Source organism: Curcuma longa, chromosome 10 (assembly GCF_044706935.1).
Source record: "Curcuma longa cultivar G26 ecotype Majalengka, Jawa Barat chromosome 10, ITB_CL_G26_1.1, whole genome shotgun sequence".
Lineage (NCBI taxonomy): Eukaryota > Viridiplantae > Streptophyta > Magnoliopsida > Zingiberales > Zingiberaceae > Curcuma > Curcuma longa.
Genome location: NC_133870.1, coordinates 4,971,735 through 4,990,265, shown reverse-complemented (window position 1 = coordinate 4,990,265; position 18,531 = coordinate 4,971,735). Strand labels below are relative to the sequence as shown.

Below are 18,531 nucleotides of genomic sequence, written 5' to 3'. Positions count from 1 at the left end.
TTTAAATTCATCTAATCCATTCGAATTAACACCTTTAATAATAAAAAAAAAATATATTTTTTAAGGGGTAAAAATCAGACTATCAATTTTTTTTATTGAATCGTCCAAGAGATCCCTATGTGAATTATTTATTCAAAATGCTCTATTTTTTTTCCATATAAATCTTAGATTAATAAGATGTGTTATATTATGATTTCCTAACTATTACATAATTATAATAACTATTAAATTATAATTACTACCGTATTAATTTTTTAAAAAATAAATTATCTAAGATCTTTGAAAATTTTATAAATAATATTTTCAGAGTCTACATTAATTGAATTAATAAAATTATCATTGTTTTAATCCCCAGAGGTGAAGTCAAAATTCTTTAAAATGTCGGAGGCAAAATGAAAGTTTTCTTTCATGTTGCATTTTTTCGCGATCATCGTCGCAATTGATTCGCCTTTATTTGTCGGAGCCTGTGAGCGGACACGGGTATGGCCTCGTCATCCCGAAGCGATTCACCCCAGCCTAAGAGAGGCGACGGCGACGGCGATGACGGCGACGGCGACAGTACCTTACACCCGGATCTGCTCCAGTTCTGCAGTCGAGCTCAAACTCTGATTTCCGAGCTCTTCCTTCTCTCGGATCGAATACCCTCCGAGTTCCTCGATCGTCGCTTCGATCCCGTCCTTTTCGATCTCAGGTGCGCCGGTCGTGACCTAGTGGCCCAGATTATTGTAGAGGAAATTTATTTTTATAGTTGGTCAGGAAATTGTACGGCGTCGTTGGGTTGGTGTTGGATTTGAGTTCATAATTCTTCTTTGTTTGCGATCTATTTATACTGGATAAATCGTCCCATCTACCCTCGATTGCTTTATCGGCTTCTTGTAGATGTATAGTCATATTTAACTTATCTTCTGAATAAGCATTTGTTTTGATCATTTTGAGTCCTATTCCTTTTTGACTAAGCTTCACCATGCTCCACTATGATTGATATCTATGTCCAGCTGCTTCGTAGTCGTTATATTTTCTGCTTTCAGGTACTTCGAGTCTCCTGGTGCATTCGAGTCAAGGATTGAGGGAAATGCTGCACTAGAATCACTCGAAGATCAAGTTCGTGAATCCTGTTCGGAATTCTTGAAAAGATTCTTTCTTTTGGCAAATGGCGCGGTCCTGTATTATTTGGAGCTCCTTAGGTACCTGAATTCCATGCAGGTAAGGTCAATAGTGCTAATCCGATAAATTATGATTTTTTTAGAACTGGCGACAGCAATACCCACCAGATTCAGTGTAACTAGAAAAAGAGTGCTAAAATAAGAAGGGAAAACTACATGTGGATTGCAGGTGAAAAGGAAATAGATGAGTAGTGCGAAAAGTCAACATGGTAAATAACAGTAAGAAGCAACCTAAGTCATAGTGCAGTTCTAATTGATGATGCTTTTGCATCCTTTAGCTGCTTACCTAATGATGCTTTTGCAACCCAATGACTGAAAAACTAATTTGTTTAGAAGAAACCTAGCGATTACGTCGTTGTTTTCTAGGGTAGACAATTCAGTTTATCTGCTTACCAAGCAATTCCAAACTGAATTGAACTTTTAAGCCTTTAGGTATTCTTGAACTGAAACACATATTATTCCAAATCAAACAAATCAGTTTGGTTCGATTTAAACAGAAAAATAAAATAACTTCTTTTTAACTTCTAATACTTAATAATCCATCAAATAATAAATTCAAATTTATTAACTTGATAAATATATGTATACACATATATATATGTATGTGCGTATATAGATACATTAGAACATAACCTTGTTGGTTTGGTTTTATGGCTCCAAACCCAAACTGAACTGAATTATTTTGCTAATTTCCAACTGAAACAGAACTAACGCAAATCAACTTTTTTCAGTTTAATTTTTGTTTGGTTTGATCTTTTTTTGGTTTTTGTTTATGGATGGCCACCCCTATTGTTTACTGAACTATACTTTGCAGAATAAGATTTCTGCAAAAGATCACAAACTCAACTGGACCATTTTATTGTAGCTCAGTTCTTATGACCACTCAGTGTATTTTCTGCTGATGCTACTTTGCACAAATAAAATCCAAGATACACTGCCTTATCACTTTAGCTGCTATTTTGCTTCATGGTCTTGTTTTGAAGAGGTTTCTTTGAAGTAAACAGATAAGAACACAGAAATTTTTTATTTTCTGAGTTTACTTCTGTGTTCTTCCCTAAGGCTGTCAAGAATGGTGTTTTGCACAGGAAGGGTTATCTATGCAGTGTACTCTAGATAGTGTGCTTGATGATGAATGTAGCAGGCAGCTATTAACAGAATCCATACAACTCTTTGGATGCTTTCTACTATTGGTTGAACACCGAATTGGTGGTTTATTAAGGGAGAAACTTCTGGTCACTCATTTACGCTTCAGTCGCTGCTTCGATTCTCCAAATATAAAGCACATATGCTCATTTTGCCGTATGCATCGAGCTACATCTGACATGAAGTATGATGTTAATCCATTTTCTTTGAGGTCATCAGTGATTTACATAGAGAATCCTGAAGATATTTTGGCAAGGTTTCCTTTTCCTAAGTTAGTGGTTGATGCTATCATCTGTGCTCTACGGAATGCTGACCTATACAATCAAATACGCCACTATCCTGATCCACAACATCGTTCAATGGCACTGTCATTACAGGGCAGATGCATGTATATTCTACTGCTTTATTCACCTGAGTTTCTGCATGATGGTTTTGCCATGCGAGAAATTGTTGATCGTTTTTTCAAAGACCATTGGGTGGTTCCTTTGTTTTTGCACTATGTGGTGGATCTGTTTGTTTCATGGGATGCCTTTAAAGAAGCAAAGTCATCATTATCCTCTTGTCATTCTCCAACATTAGTACGTGACTGCTGCCAAAATCACTGTAAGAAGGTTGGACTCTGCACTTTTAACTCTTAGAAATTTGAGACCTAGTTGTTTGCTACATTTCTGATCAAGGAACATATATTTGGCTATCCTTCATTTTTTACACCCCATATTTCTTTCCTTAGAGCAGCCATTAATATATTGTAAAGTAGGTTGGAGTCATTTTATCCTCTCTGTACCATAATTGAATTCTATATTACCACCTTAACCTGAATAGCTTGCTTGTACGTTGTTTATAGCTTCAATTGATGCTTTCTATCAATTATCAATTAAGATGTGCTTTTCTTCTTTTTAATTTGCTGGCCGGGTACTCTAAAGCCCAAGTTAGCATAACTTGGTTGGCTCTTATCCTCAGCGGTAACATTATTGTGCTGTTTAAGCAATGGTTTCAGGATAGTAAAATGGGTCATTTAGTGGACATGATGATTATGTAAATCCTTCTTTATTTCATATGAGGAAACACTAGTTTCTATTCTCTTGCTATTTGTACACTGGAGAATGCTTTTTGGTTGCCCTTGTGTAGTATGAATTACTTTCTCTCCCTCTATCTCTGATTTTGAACCTTCAGCAATCTCTGTATCTCTTACTGATAACTACCCTACTGGTTATTAGTTCTCTTTATTACCATATTAGGACAAAGGAATTGTTATATCTGCCCTTACTCCAGTAACTTACTGTAATTTAGTCATTAATCTCCCTTTTTGTTCTTGTTTTATGTTGGTTGTATAAAAATACTTCTACTTATTTTGCAGGTTAGACATCTATCATCTGAGATAGAGTTGATTCTCTCTAGTGGGGTTTTGACCAAAGATTATGTGTTGGATAGATTTCAGAACCTATTTTCACTGGTCAGAGACTGCAATGTTGCTTTGTGCTGGCTTTTGCTCCATAGAATTGTGAGCTCTGAGTCAAATTTTATATTCACTTTTCCTTATTCTTAGCAGTTGACTTTGACTGCATCTAGATTTTGATGATCTCGAAAGGAATTTTTTTAATACTAATAAACACATGACAACTATTCAAATGATATTTGTTTGTAGCTTCTATTTCACTTGCCAATTTCCATAATCTTAATTGATTGTTTTTTCTACAAATCTTCTTACCTATTCTGATATTTGTTTAACTTGTAGTGCTTTGACAGGAAATTAAGGGAGATAGTTTCTTCTGTAGGGATTGCAGAACAAGTTGATGAAGACTGCCTGTTAGCGTTACTATTGAGGATCTCCCAAGTAGCATTCTTTCACTAAGACATCTCATTAGTGAAATTCATTCTAATAAAGTACAGAAAGTTATTCGTGTTTTTTTAAAACAGCTTGAATTTCAGTTGAAACAACTATTTGTAGAGCTTTTGGAAAACAAGGAATCTTTTTGGCATGAAAAGAAACATTGTGTTTCTAGATGCATTGAAGAACTATCTGGCTACCTGTCTGGGTCTTGGGTAAATACTTGCAGTTTGATGCAATTTAATAGTTTGCTGAGTTATCTTTTAATTCCTTATTAACAATAGTTTTTGAAAGGATTTTGTATAAATGAGATCTGATGTGCAATTTCTATTCAAGGAAAAACTAAAAGAAAAGGATAATATTCCTGATGGTTACTCATCCTTTTTCTCAACATTCAGCCAGAGGAGAGATATAGGTTTTCCTTAGCTACAAGCTTAACTTTGTCAATGATACTGCAATGCTAGATGTTTCAATATATGTTGTGTGCTTCTCCATGATGCTTTTCATGAGATTATGAGAATTGCTGTTCAATATCTAGTAGCATATGGTTTAGTAGTGTTTGATGGTCATTTGTTTATAGTGTTTTGGCTTGCCAACTCTAGTGGCGATTAAGTTAAAATCCAATATATCCTAAAATGAATAAATATGATAAGTATGAAGATTTGTTCAAAGACGACCACCATAATTTATATTAGACAAGTTGAATCGAGCATATTTGAATGCATGAGGGGATAAAACTCTGGTTAACATAACTAAATACAAGTGATTTAAGAGATCTAGATATTACTAATGATATAGCCTTAGGGACACAATCCATGTGGCTGCCCCAAATAGCTGGGACTGGTGCAGCTAATTGATGTCGATTTCCGATTGCGAGAATTTGTTATTTTTGTTGCCAAATATCTAATGCTGTAGAGTTTCGTGTTGCTGTATGCATCATATCATTAGAAACATCTGATATATCAAATAAATATAATGGAGCCTGCGTTCAGTTTGCTTAACTATGTCTAAGCTTTGGCATCTTTCAAACCATAATTAATTTCTCATCTGTTTTAGGCTTCATCCTGCAAGATTAAGAATGAGAACTTGAAGGATTGGTTCAAAAAGCTGTCTGTGGAGGTTTGTGATTGCACTATCTCTATGATTTTCTTGTATATTTGTCGGAAACATCATGAAAGAAGAGAAAAAGTTTCACAAAAGCTTTGCTGTTGACCAGTTTGCTGTTTCTAATAAATACAGAGAATTTTTTCCCTTTGTGTATCAGCATTGAAGTAGCAAGTATCTAAGTAGTACATTGCCTTAGCTAACCATTAGTCCCGAGAATAGTTGTCCCAGGTGCTAGTTGACATCTATTCAGTGGTTATAGGTAGATTGTGAATCTATGGATAAATTAGTGGGAATGCTCAATCTATGATTATGTTTATATACATTCAAAATTTTAACATGTCACTAAACATGGAGTCACAGATACAGTCTGCATGCCATCTATTCATCTCATGGTAATCTTGTTATGTTTTCTTGATGATCTAATGCACATTTTCTTTCAACAGGTCTACTCATTGGACCATAAACAACTTGGAATTTCAGGCAGGATAGTTTATCGTATTATATCCACACTAAAGGACATTTTGAAGTTGCACCAAGTGAGATCTTTGTCACCATTGATAGTTATATGTTTACTGATTAAGAATATACTTATTATACTATTTTTGCAACAAAAAAATACTTAATATACTGTATGCGCCAAGTGGACAATAGACAAGCTGGAACTTTAGGCAGGATAGGTTATTGTATTATATCCATGGTTTAAAATTTTGTACTATGTCGGGCGAAATTTACCATTCCGCCTACCATTCGCCACCAACATCGCCAGCCGTTGCGACCTCTGTAGTGAGGTCACGGAGGCTGTCACGATCCTGTAGCGACCTTCGTGCGGGTCGCGGAGGCTGTCGCAATTCCGCGGTGACCTCCGTGGAGGTCGTGATACTGCATTTTTTTCTTAAAAAAAATATTTACTTTTTATTTTTTTGTATTTTATTTTTTTAGTATTTAGGTTAAATTTTTAAAATTTAATTAATATATTTTATACTTAAAAAATATCGAACCATATTGATACAACATGATATGATATCCAAATTGTATAGTTCTGGTCATAAATAAAAACTCTGATACAGATCGAGATTTTAAATTATGATTATATCTACATCGAAGGCCATTTTGAAGTAGCACCAAGGTAGACCTTTATGACCGCTGTGGTGATATGTTTACCGATTAAGAATATACTCAATATGCTGTTCTTGTAAGTAATATATTTAATATACTATGTGCACCATTTGGTATCAACATAAAAATTGAGAGTAGTAGGATTTTATAGACAATATTCTGTACTTTGCCATTTAATATCATTAATGTTTCTTTTATGATGCTTAGAGGTGTTAAATTAGTCCTGTTTCTTGCAATAATTAGCTGTAAAATTAACATAAATATATGTACTATTAATTTTTGAAGGGGAGCATTGACGCAACGGTAAAGTTGTTGTCATGTGATCTTAAGGTTACAGGTTTGAGTTGCGGAAATTGCTACTTGTAAAATGTAAGGTAAGGCTGCGTACAATAAACTCAATGTGGTCCGACCCTTCTTCGGGACTCCTCACCGATGGGAGTTTTGTGCACCAGACTGCACTTTTTTATATGTACTATTGATTTTTCAATTGTTCTTTTGAGTATTGATTTTAGCAGAATTAACTTGGTCTTGCAATTATTAAGTTTTTTCTTTTCTTTGTTCTACATTTCAGATTAAAGATAGTGCACAAGTAAAGAAGCCTTTATTGGAGATGGAAAAACATCTGCAAGATATGATCAAAGCTATCAGTTTAAGCAATGATTCTCTCTTGACATTTTCTGTGGTACTGCAAAATTTTTTTGGCTTACCATTCATCATTCTAAAATCACAAAACGTTTCTTTTGGTTACTAATAAGAAAAACAGTCACCAAAACTAGAACTGCAATGATTCTAACTGACTGCACAAAGTAAGAAAAATGAGAAATGAGATGAAGCTGCACATTCTATAGCACTATGGAAGTCCACTTCGAATCTCACCTCATGATTGCTAGCTGAAATTGATATTCTTGTTGCAGTAACCTAAACTGGAGCATAATTAGCATATCTACGAAAACCTAAACTTCGGGAGACGCATTAAGATGGTACAAAAATATACTTAGATGACCAATAAAAGTTTTAGTTAGGCGATGTGAAACTATGACAAATATATACATTGAATAAGAAAGAGGAAGATCAAAGAAAACTTGATTATAAATAAAATATATTTAAATATAGATGATGATATAGTAGGAGATAGAGTCCAATGACATAAACCAATCCATATATCCAACCCCATTTAGTGGAATAAGACTTGATTGTGTTATTGTAGACTGACATCTATTTGCTTTAAATCAATTTCTAGCAGCTCAACCAATTTAGGGAATAACTTTCATGTTTTAGAAGAAGTTTATAAATGTAGATTCATCTAATTCCTATGTGATAATGAAATAAGGATACTATAGCTAAGAAAAGATTGAACACATTTAAATTCATCTCGACATGCAAAGCATCGAGTGTCAACACCACATTGTGCTGAGATTGTACTATTTGAGTCAGCGATTAAAACTCTAGCATGGAATGATACTTTAAAACTTGCCCCAGGTATGTACCCTAGGTATGTACATGCCTGAGTTCTCTTCTTTCTTTTCTTCTTATTCATCTTCCTCCATCTTCAATTTGCCACCCATAGTATTCGTTGGCACTTCGGCATGGTACTGAAACTGTTACATTCCAGTTACACACTGAAACTCTTGGATGACCTGAGATTTTAAACCTTCTTTCTATAGTCAAACAAAATGCATGTGACAATTGTACTTTGATAGTGTTTGTAAGTATCTCTCTATACAGCTTCAGGTGGGATTACACTCCAAGGAGCTACTTCCATCCTTCATCCATATTGTCACTTCTCTTATCATTCTCCTTGTTGCCACCATTGACTAACCATCAACAAAAAATCTCATTTTATCATCACAATGTCTATTTTCATTGAAATGTTTTCCTTTGCAAAATCTTTCCATGAAACAAAGAGCCCTAGCTAAGTGTATATTGCATGTGCGTGAAATTATCTTTGCATCTAACAAGTACAGTATCAGCTAAGTGTATCTTTGCCACCATTGACTAAAAGCCAATATCCCATGCATGGATTGGATCTTTGGTACGTAGCACTATTTTTTTCTTGGGACGAGGGAGTAGTTTGGCTCAGAATTTTTGGTGGAAAATCAATTTTGAAGGGCCCCAAATATCTAGTAAAACTTTTGGAGAAGGCACTGGGAGAGTAGATATAGATATTTTTGTGGCGAGACTGAAACTATTTTTTGAGTTGGGGTTGAACTGCAACTATAATACTATCTTATAAGGTATGGGGTGCCTTCTGTGAAAAATCTGTCACGATGAGATATCGACATTTAAATGTGACTTTGCAGCACCTTTCAAGCATTCTGGTTAACCAAAGTGGGCATTCACATGGTTTTCAACGTTTCCAATTTTGAGCTGTTATTTAACAATTAACAACTGTGTATTCCACTATTAAAATGATTCAGTGACCTGCTGCATTCAACTTTGTGTTTGCAGATTACTTTATATTATATTATATTTAATCTTAACCTTCAGTTGCTGTTTTTTATCATCTTTTTGCATGGACATTTTTATGTTGCAGATTACAGATGCCATATATGCATGGGGGTATGTTTCAAGGTTGGGTGAACTTCTTGGCAGGATGATTGAGCGAGATCCTTCAGTTATGCTAATTTTGCACATGTTCTTCCTTAAATTTAAGAGATGGATGGATGTGCCACTTTCACGTATTGCCCAGAATCAAAGGTTTCCATTCATCTTTCAGTTCCCCGAACTATTGTGGTTCTCTTTCTCATTCAACTTGAATGGTTTTTTGTTTGGACCTGTTCCACTATGGCATGTGTTCCAATTTCTTGATATATCATGTGGGTAGCTGCCTTTGTCATGACCTTTCCACATCCCCTTGAGTTGGGTGCCTCATGCCTAGGACCTATTTTCAATTTGAAATGCAACTATTATTGAAGTGAAACACTGCTAATCTTTTTTTGATTATTTGACAGCATAATTATCGATTTAAAGTTGCATTGATTCCCTAGAAAGCTCCACCCATTGGTATTTTTTTAACATTAGTTTGTTCTTATTCTTGTATGAGTGTGTTATAGATCTAAATATATTCACATTTTAAAAGGTGCAATTGAGAACATAAGTCAAATCAGTTCTGGTAGTTAAAGAAGTTCATTGTAGTATTGCTTTCATTTTCTTTCATGTGCAACTCGTTAGTGAATAGTGAACACACAAACTCCTTTAAAACTTAAGTAGTAATTGATGACTCCTTTTGTAGCAAAATACTTCAGGAAATGTTCCAAAAGCTTATATCTGTTGTTTGCACATAACAAGAAGGTATGATGTTTCCCTCCATAATTTTATTGTTGTTGAAGTTGTGGACTCAATTAATGCTCTATGCAGCCTGGTGCGCTGCCTGGAGTTTCTGAGTTTGACTTGACCTGGACCCATGCGAACCCAACCTGTGCTGGCTATGCTGGTCTTATGCCATGCCAACTCAGGTCCAACATTGACATGTGATCAACCGATCCTGGTCCTAGTAGGTATTCATTCAATTCAATCTAGCTATGCTAACTCTCTAGGTGCTTCTATTGACCTGACCTAAGTTAGTGACTCCAATTTTCTAGAACCTTGTGCATCCGAGCGTCGGTCTTTATATGGCACATGACTTGATATTTATGTGGTCTAGTAAATATGAGTTCGGATATGTACATATTGTGGAAAGAATATTGTAGACAATCCGGTGTGCATTTTGTGGTGACATACAGGAATTTTCTTCGTGCACCCATGAAGTAGGCCAACTTGTTGAACCACATAAAATTTATCTTCTGTTCAATTTCTTTTTCTTCATTTTTTATTTTTTAAAAATCTTACTCTTCTCTATGTTCCTTGATTTTCTCTTACTCTAGTCTATGTTCTTTGAGTTTCTCTTACTCTTCTCTTTGTTGTTCGTCTTTCTTGCTTTCTTGACATGGTGATGGTTGTATTTTAACATCCAAGAACAAAAACACAGAACTTTTATCACACTTAGTATCCAAGTAGTACTATGAGCCTATCAATTATCTTGTAATTATTTTTATTTCACACCTTAAATTATCCTTGGTCTTGAGGTTTATATGATTTATTGTAATTTCTATTGCATTTTATAGTTTTAATTCTTTCCAAGTCATTTGTTTGTACCAGCTACTACATAGTGTCATAATAAAAACTTACCTGTATCTCTGAACTCTCAGTGCAGATCTTCAGTGCACCTCAAATTATTATTTCTCACAATTTGCAGCTCAGATATGTTCGACATTAGATACTGTACCCGTTAGTTCTTTTGATAGTATTCTTCTCAATTTCCAACATTTAGTAAGCAGTGTAGACAATATCATATACTTATGTGTAGGGTCTATTGCTTGGATTATTTAAGGAAGATGAAATACATGATGGTTCTTTTTATTTAACAAACCGAGTGGACAAAGAGAAGCTTCAAGAATTTATGCAGGTATTTTTGCTATGATATTAGACTATGCTATTTTCTGTTTGCCTTGTCGTACCAGGTGACACGGTCAAAATTTATTGTTCTAGTAATTGTAAATTACTGATAGGCAATAAAGAATCTCACCTATGTCGCTCATGCCAATTGTGTTGATGAGGATTATACTGCGCTGACACCTAACACGTTTTAGTAATGTTTGCTATCTTTATGCTTTTTTCAAAATTTTAATTCAATCTATTATCTAATGCATATTCTTATATACAAGCAAAAAAGTTTAGTCAAAGAAGATTTTGAGTAGAACTTGTATGTGTTCTTTTGCAAGCAAGAGGACTTGGATTAGCTTGATCTCTATGACAACTCATAACAATTCTGCATAACTTGCAAACAAGTTATACTAGTTAAGAAGCTTCTTCAAGCTTCAATATAGATTTGCAAATACCACAATGACTTGTGAAACAACTTCACCATAACCTCGCTACCTGTGATATAGCTTTGCAAGAGTTTCTTTAGCTCGCAAACAACCATGAGGATCATGAGCTTAGTGAGTGTTTTCTTTAGCTTGTGAACAACTCCAGAAAGGCCGAAATCTAGAATACCTTTCACCAATTGTGGAAAAAGTCATTGAATAGCCTCATTTTCTTTTTCTTCTTTGTATTCTTCCTCTACCTTTCATTAGCCACCGACACCATGTCTAAGATATTTTAGCATATGATATTAAAAGCATGATTTGAATCTCGTACTATGCTAGGTGACACAGCTAAAACATTTTGCTCCCATAAATTAAGTAACTTGGTACTCCTCGATGTAGGAAATGTCTCATGTTGCTATGCCAACATGTCAATGAGTCGTGTCATGTTGACACTGACACCTCTTGGCATGCTATAGCAAAGGTCAAGATGAATTGAGATAATGCATTTTTTTTTGTAACTTGTGTCAATACAAGATAATGTCAAAAGTGTGCCATTTCAAATGGAACACAAAGTTCAAACTTAACTAGGTAATCTCATCTTTTTTTTTAATCTCCTTTTTCCTTTCACATCCAATTCGTCACTAACATTGTACATCGGAACGTTGACATGATATTGAAATAATATCGTTCCAGACAAATATTGAAACTTTGGCAAAACTTGAGATTTTGAACCATGATTAAAATTGTACCATAATTGTAGAAGCACATAAGCACAAGCCACTTTGGAATACTAGCAATCATCGCTATTGCTCAATGTTGGGATTCTCTAGAGCATATGATGACCGTTGTGGAGGCCAACTCATGTATCGTTGTAGGAAAAGCAGTGTCGAGTAGAGTTGGAGGGAATTCACAAGTCAATGGAGTTGTGGAGGAGGGACACTTGGTCCCAATAGTGGTTAGCAGAAGAGGAACTCACTCAAGGAGAGCCTTTGTTCCTTAAGGATGGTGGTGGCATAGCCAATGAAGGTGGCTTCTCTTTCTCTTGGAGTAGGAGGGGTAGAGAGCACGAGGAGTAATCAGGGAAAAAGGTGGGTACAAGTTGCCGTGCTTTGTGTAAGGGGTGCGAGTGCATGTGGAGGAGAAGTAAGAGATGCCACCCACACAGGGATTGTGATCGAGGAATTATCACAAGGGAGTTATGGGAGTGATATCATTTACGAATAAACCAAAAAAGGAACTAAAGTACTAATTGACGCACCATCAAAATTGAGACAAAATTAATAAAGCAAACAGAAATAATCATTAACCTCTTTTATAGAGAAAATGTTAAACTTTTTTTAATTGAACATTGTCCATGGAATTCTAACCTCTCTTTTATAGATCAGCAATAAGACTCATTTTTGTAAAATAATGATTCAATTTTCCCAATATACTTTTTTTTTTCAAAGTATAGACAATTCTTAAAAATCTCCAACAAGTTTTTTAGAAATATAACAAAATATAAATTTAAAAGGACTCAGACAACTTTGACATTGTCCTAATAATTTTAGATAGGATTTGAAAATCCTCACTGCATTAATGACACTATTTGCATCAAGGATGTATGCAAAGTCACAATAATGTTTTTGGTAGACGTGAATAGTTCTACCAAACTTGAGAAAATATAGAATGAAGGAGTGAGAAACAAAAAGAATGGGTCAATTTCTGTCACATACATTTTGTGACAGAATTTGTAACTTTTATATGTGGACCAGTCTCAGTAATTGTCGTCAGATATTCTCTCTGAACATTTCTGTTCTATAAATGTTAACATTTATGCATCTGAATTGATCTTTATGTCCATTTGTGTAAGTTTGATATGTAGAAGATTTACTTGTAATTATATTTCCAAATGATACTATTATCTTGAAGAAATGCAAATATCACAAAATAACCAAAGACGATCAGTTGCAACATATCATAATTTGTTTATTGTTTCTTATCTCATAAAATTTATTTGCTTTGTTATTGGAGTCACAGATGGATCGTCAGCTAAAGTCAGGAAGGGCTGCCAACAAGATATGTGTTATCTCACAGGTCAGTTGTGCAATTTTTCTCAAATATATTTGTAAAACTTATGTCAATTAGAGTTGAAGATGTGAGAGTTAGAGGGAGACTAAGAAATAACATAATTAAAAATAATTTAATATATCTGAACATTACTAGTTAATCTTTCATATAGCATAATAAAAGGACTAGGATCCATTTAGTTGAGTCTGAGTAGTTGGGAGTGGGACTAACATAATTTGTTTTTGATATGGGTACATTTTTGGATAAACTAAAAGCAAATTGCTTATTGAGAGTTATATTGAGTTTTTTTTTTTTAAATAAAGATGAACTAGACACATATTTTTTTGTGAAGCTGCAGTTTTAAACTAATGCATGCTAAAAATATGGACCATATTTCATGGTTAATTACCGCAACATGATTTCATGGTTATTTACTCTGAACTTGAAGCATCTTGTTTGGCATCAATCTTTCTCAATCCATCCATTTCTAGGTAAACAATGTTTAATTTTGGTTTTCCAATGGAAGATACATCTGATCTCATAGTTCTGTGAAATTCTGACTACCCTTATGGTGTATGACCTGTGATACTGATGGGTTATGCTGTTCTACATTACCTATAGAGAAGTAGAATATTTTGGTCTTACTAGTTGCTAAAATCAAGTCATCATTGTCATGATCGTTCTTCTTATAAGACACTCCACGTGTTAAACATGGAAATGGCTAAAATCAACTACAAGTTTGGACAACATGGAGTTGTGAGAATTAAACTATTTTGGAATGATTGTGTTGAAAAATTGTCTCCATTATCTGTTTATATGTTTTAGGCCTTGACAACAGCATGTAGTGAAAATAATGTCAACAACATGAGCATGGATCTTAATATAGTGAGATGAAGAATCATCTAGTGACCAAATAGTTGGTGCTCACATCTTCTGTTGTAGAAAAAAGATGTGACCCATTTATACTGTATTCATATTACAATTACTGCATGAGCCATGAGGTACCATATAATCAATCTAATTACTTAATTCCACATGCACATACTATGCTAATTTTGGGGCGATTAGTACATGATAGCATAGAGCAGGATGAGAATTTCACTGCTTTTAATTTGGCTAGTTATGCTACTAAAAGTGCTTAGTCTGAGAAGACAGTTTAGTTTCATCCCAATTTATGACTTAGGTATCATGGCCTTATCTTGCTACCCACGGTGCAGGATTAGAGGTGGGATCAGAGGTACAAAAAGGATGAAAAGAAGTAATGGGAGGATTTGTCAAGGCCTCCAAATTGTTTATAAATTGACTATTGCACTGAACTTTTGTTGGATGATTTAAGGAATACATGATCTCTTCCTGTTTATTTTTGCTAGTCATCAACCACCACCTGTACCCGTTTCAATACATACATATATATTTGTAAAGTAGTTTTTAGCCTCAGTTGGTTGGTTCAAAAGTACTTTCAGCTTTGTGAGTGTTTATATTGTGGCAGCGGTAGTAGCAACTAGATGGTTCTTCCATTTGGTTCAAGAAAAGTTGGAGGAACAAGACAATTTTCTGTTATTTGACAAAGTTGAGGTTACATCCATATTTAGAGTCTTTTGTGAAGAAAATTAAATGATAAATATCACTTCCAAGAAAATTAGATCATCCTACCTCCAATTCAAACCACCACTAGAACTTTCAAGGGGCTAGAAACCAAGGAGTCTATATCTGTTTTTCAAAAAGTCTAAATGGGCTTCAGTTTTTCGAGTCGAATTTCTCAATTTCCAATAGAGAACAAGATTTTATTATTTTCTGTTAATAAATATTAACAAATAAACTATAGCATAACTGCAGAAATTGCCACTGCTTTTGATGAGATTGATTTTTGGAAACTCTTGTTGGGGTATTTATTGGATGCTTCTTGAAAATATTATGTTAACATTTATTTTTAAGCATATTCAGAATATGGCAAGAGATGTTCTTTTATTGCCTCATAGCTCAGACTGGAATTCTATGGAAATCGGTGGGCACTTTTATGCACTGAAAATGATAATCGTTCTCTCTCTTTAGAATTTAGTTCAAGTTTAATTTCTTCATTGGGTAATGTCTTGCTTTATAATATGATGTGGTTTAAGAAATTTTGCTGTAATATCGTTGCAGGGAATAATGGCTATCTCGAGGAATTTCCTTGGCCTTATCAACATGGTACATTCTAATCATGCGCCTCTTAGATTTATTCAGTCTTTGCAGCATTGTAAGTTAAAATGTAGCATTGAACACTTTCAATTTGGTGTAAATTTGGAAACTATTACATGAGAGATTTTAATGGTGTCTTAACTCTTAACTAGTAAAGTGGCGTCCTTAGTTTTACTAGTGAAAAGTGTGCCTTAACTAGACCTCAAAACTGGCATTTTTTACTTCTAGAAATTCATTTACAAGCTTACAATAGGAGAAACAATGGATGCATGGAAACATGGATCCTCTGTGAGAATTTGTGAAATCAGGTTGCTCACATGCAATATGAGGATTTCTGGGTAACTCATCCAACTATGTTAATGCTGACATTGCATGTTTCTCTCATGCCTCCTTTTTCTTTGAGAATTTACAGTTATTGTCAGGTAATTTGTATATTGACTATTTGTCTTTTAGGACCTTAAAGACTGGTTAGTGGAGCAGATAATACAAGGACTGATGATGCAAATTCAAAATAAACTGAATTCCTTTTTCCTCTCATCTAGTGGTATGGAGCTCTTTCTGCTTAGAAATACATTTGTAAATACTATGGGTTTGCTAATTGGCTCTCAAAACCTTTGGGGTATAACATAAGCTGTCTCTGTTTCCCTTGGCACATAAATTCCCTTCACATGCAAATTCAGTTCTTCTCTTTTTCCTAAGATTGAGTTGAAACCAATTATCTTCTTTTTCATAAATTAATTGAAGTTCAGCACTTTTGGTAGATCCTTTGATTTAATTGTGCACATATGTAAACCCACTTTTGTTCATGGAAGAACAACCAAATCTTACCCGGATTGTTGAGTTGTTAACAGTTTCATGTTTCTTCAAAATTGAACTTCAAAAGATTTCTTTTCCCAAGAATTAGCATATATTATAACTAGGTCCTGGACACTCTTATCATTCTCAATGCACCTTAGTGAGCATATGTTTGTAACTTTAGATAACTGCCAATGCCAATCCTAAGTCCAGATGAAAAACATTGAGAGTGCTGGTAGGTCCAAAGAACTAGTGCTAAAATTGCATAATTTACTTTTTGTAAGGCTAGGTCCATGATTTCAAGTGCTGATTATTATCTGTACATGACCAAGATGTGGTTTCGGTTGACGACTGATATTGATATTGTGTTAGCTTGGGTAAATGCCATCGTGTTGCTTGCTCTAACATGCTTGTCTCGTCCTGGTATTGTTTAATTCTGATCAAGATAGGAAGATTTTCTCCCATGTTTTATACTTCAATTTTGTTTGTTGGCACAAGTCAAAAGAGGGGAGGAGAAGATAAGTACCTATCACTAGTGGTACTCACCTAAATATCTTCTCTTCCCATGACTCTATCTCTCAATTCTATCAGCTGATCACACGGAGAGGATGAAACACCAAAAAAAGAGGCAAGGATAGAGGAGATGCACTAGTGGAGTATCAACAATAGCAAAGAGGAGTGATGCCGAAGGCAAAGAAATCAAGATATATCTATAACTTGTGCTTGTTTCAATTTCAATAATGTCAATCCAAGTCTAATTTCTAGTGGTTAACTCTAGTGATTTACAAAGATATACTAATGGTTGTGTGTCCTTCAAGTACTATGTTAGAAATTAATTTTAGTAGGATACTACAAAACCAATTCTTCCATTACAATCAAGAAGGTGTAATCATTAGCTGAGATGCATGTTACATTTTTGTAGGTTGTTTTTCCTAAACTTCAATTAAAACGAATTTATAATTTCTACATGCTTATAATTGGAGCAAGCTAAGTGAATGGAGGTTATAGAACTAAAATTCATTTGAGCTAATCTAGGAATGATTTAAAGGGTGTTGAGTGTTAGAATAGGACATGACCAAAATTCCTTCATTTGAGTTGGCGATTGAAACTTTATTGTTAGTGATATAGCCTTCTTGCACAGTGGATACGATTTATGTATTCACCATTTGATAGCTCTTTATTTATTCCTTGAAATCCCTCATCTTGTGTCCCTTTAGATTCTCATTTTCTCAACACCTCAAGCATAGTGATTAAAGTTTGAACAAAGAGGATTACTAGAAACTTACTCAAGATTTCATTTCAATTTTAGTGAAACTAAGAGAGTGATGGTTTCAGAGTTATTTCCCCACTTTAAAGCTCTCCCAATTTCTCTCGGTCAATGGGGAAGAACTGTAGGTGCTTCCTTATTGCACTTTAATGCTCCTCTATCGCTCCCTTTTGCTAAAGAGAGACGAATAACTCTCATACCCTCTCTAATGGTCTATTAATACTAATTCTTATCTTAAACTTAGGGAGTCTCTGATGGATTAGGCTAGACTTGATTTCAAGTCGACGTAAACCCAATTCTCTCTATTGAAATCTCAAAGTAGCCTAAAATTAGAATTTCAAGATTCAAGGCGAAAAAATGACATCCATACCCATATATACTTGGCCACTATCAAATTATCGAACCAATATTGTTTCTTTTCTAAATAGTTTTGAATTCTTCTTGCATGTCTCATAAAAGGCAGTAACTGCACAAGCACTTGCCTAAAGAGTAGCCTACAGAATAATACTGTTTCAACCATGGTTTGAAATCTTGAGCCGTTTCGCTCGATACCGACGAAAATTTTCATTCCGTCAGTAGACTGGCACATCGTTCTAGCCGGGATGGAGGTCTGGCGATGCCTCCGGAGGCATCGCTCGGGTTCGACGATGTCTTCGAGGCGTCACGTGGGCCACACGTGCCCCAGTTGCGTGGTCCACGCGTGCACCGGTCGCGATCGTGTAGATTTTTTTTTAAACTTAGGTTTTAATAATCAACTCCTAGCTATAGTTGGGGTAATTTAAATAGGCTTAATTAAATCCTCTTAAAATTATCCTTTTATTTTTTAAATATATATATATATTAAATTTATTTAGATTAAATTTTTTATTTTTAATTAATATATTTTATATTTTAAAAATACTGAAACTATACCAGCACGACATGATATAGTATCGAAATTGTATCGTTTCGGTCCGGGATCGAAATCTCAGCACAGTTCGATATTTTAAACCTTGATTTCAACAATTATGATTTAGGTGAGCGTATATCTGAAAATTC

General features: G+C 34.6%; 1 protein-coding gene across 2 annotated transcripts in view; it reads left to right on the top strand.

Annotated features, from left to right (window-relative positions):
- Positions 1-482: 482 nt before the first annotated feature.
- LOC141835939 (uncharacterized) overlaps positions 483-18,531 on the top strand; it is a 36,338-nt gene continuing 18,289 nt past the window's right edge. The window contains exons 1-15 of one of the 2 annotated variants that reach the window (XM_074723346.1): positions 483-691; positions 1,029-1,203; positions 2,249-2,917; positions 3,664-3,807; positions 4,042-4,140; positions 4,224-4,349; positions 5,191-5,253; positions 5,685-5,777; positions 6,929-7,039; positions 8,891-9,054; positions 10,545-10,617; positions 10,703-10,801; positions 13,224-13,280; positions 15,396-15,440; positions 15,885-15,975. In XM_074723346.1, coding sequence (XP_074579447.1) covers positions 483-691; positions 1,029-1,203; positions 2,249-2,917; positions 3,664-3,807; positions 4,042-4,140; positions 4,224-4,349; positions 5,191-5,253; positions 5,685-5,777; positions 6,929-7,039; positions 8,891-9,054; positions 10,545-10,617; positions 10,703-10,801; positions 13,224-13,280; positions 15,396-15,440; positions 15,885-15,975 — 2,218 coding nt within the window. Of the gene's footprint in view, positions 692-1,028; positions 1,204-2,248; positions 2,918-3,663; positions 3,808-4,041; positions 4,141-4,223; positions 4,350-5,190; positions 5,254-5,684; positions 5,778-6,928; positions 7,040-8,890; positions 9,055-10,544; positions 10,624-10,702; positions 10,802-13,223; positions 13,281-15,395; positions 15,441-15,884; positions 15,976-18,531 lie in introns of both variants that reach the window. The other variant, XM_074723345.1, reaches the window with a different exon arrangement.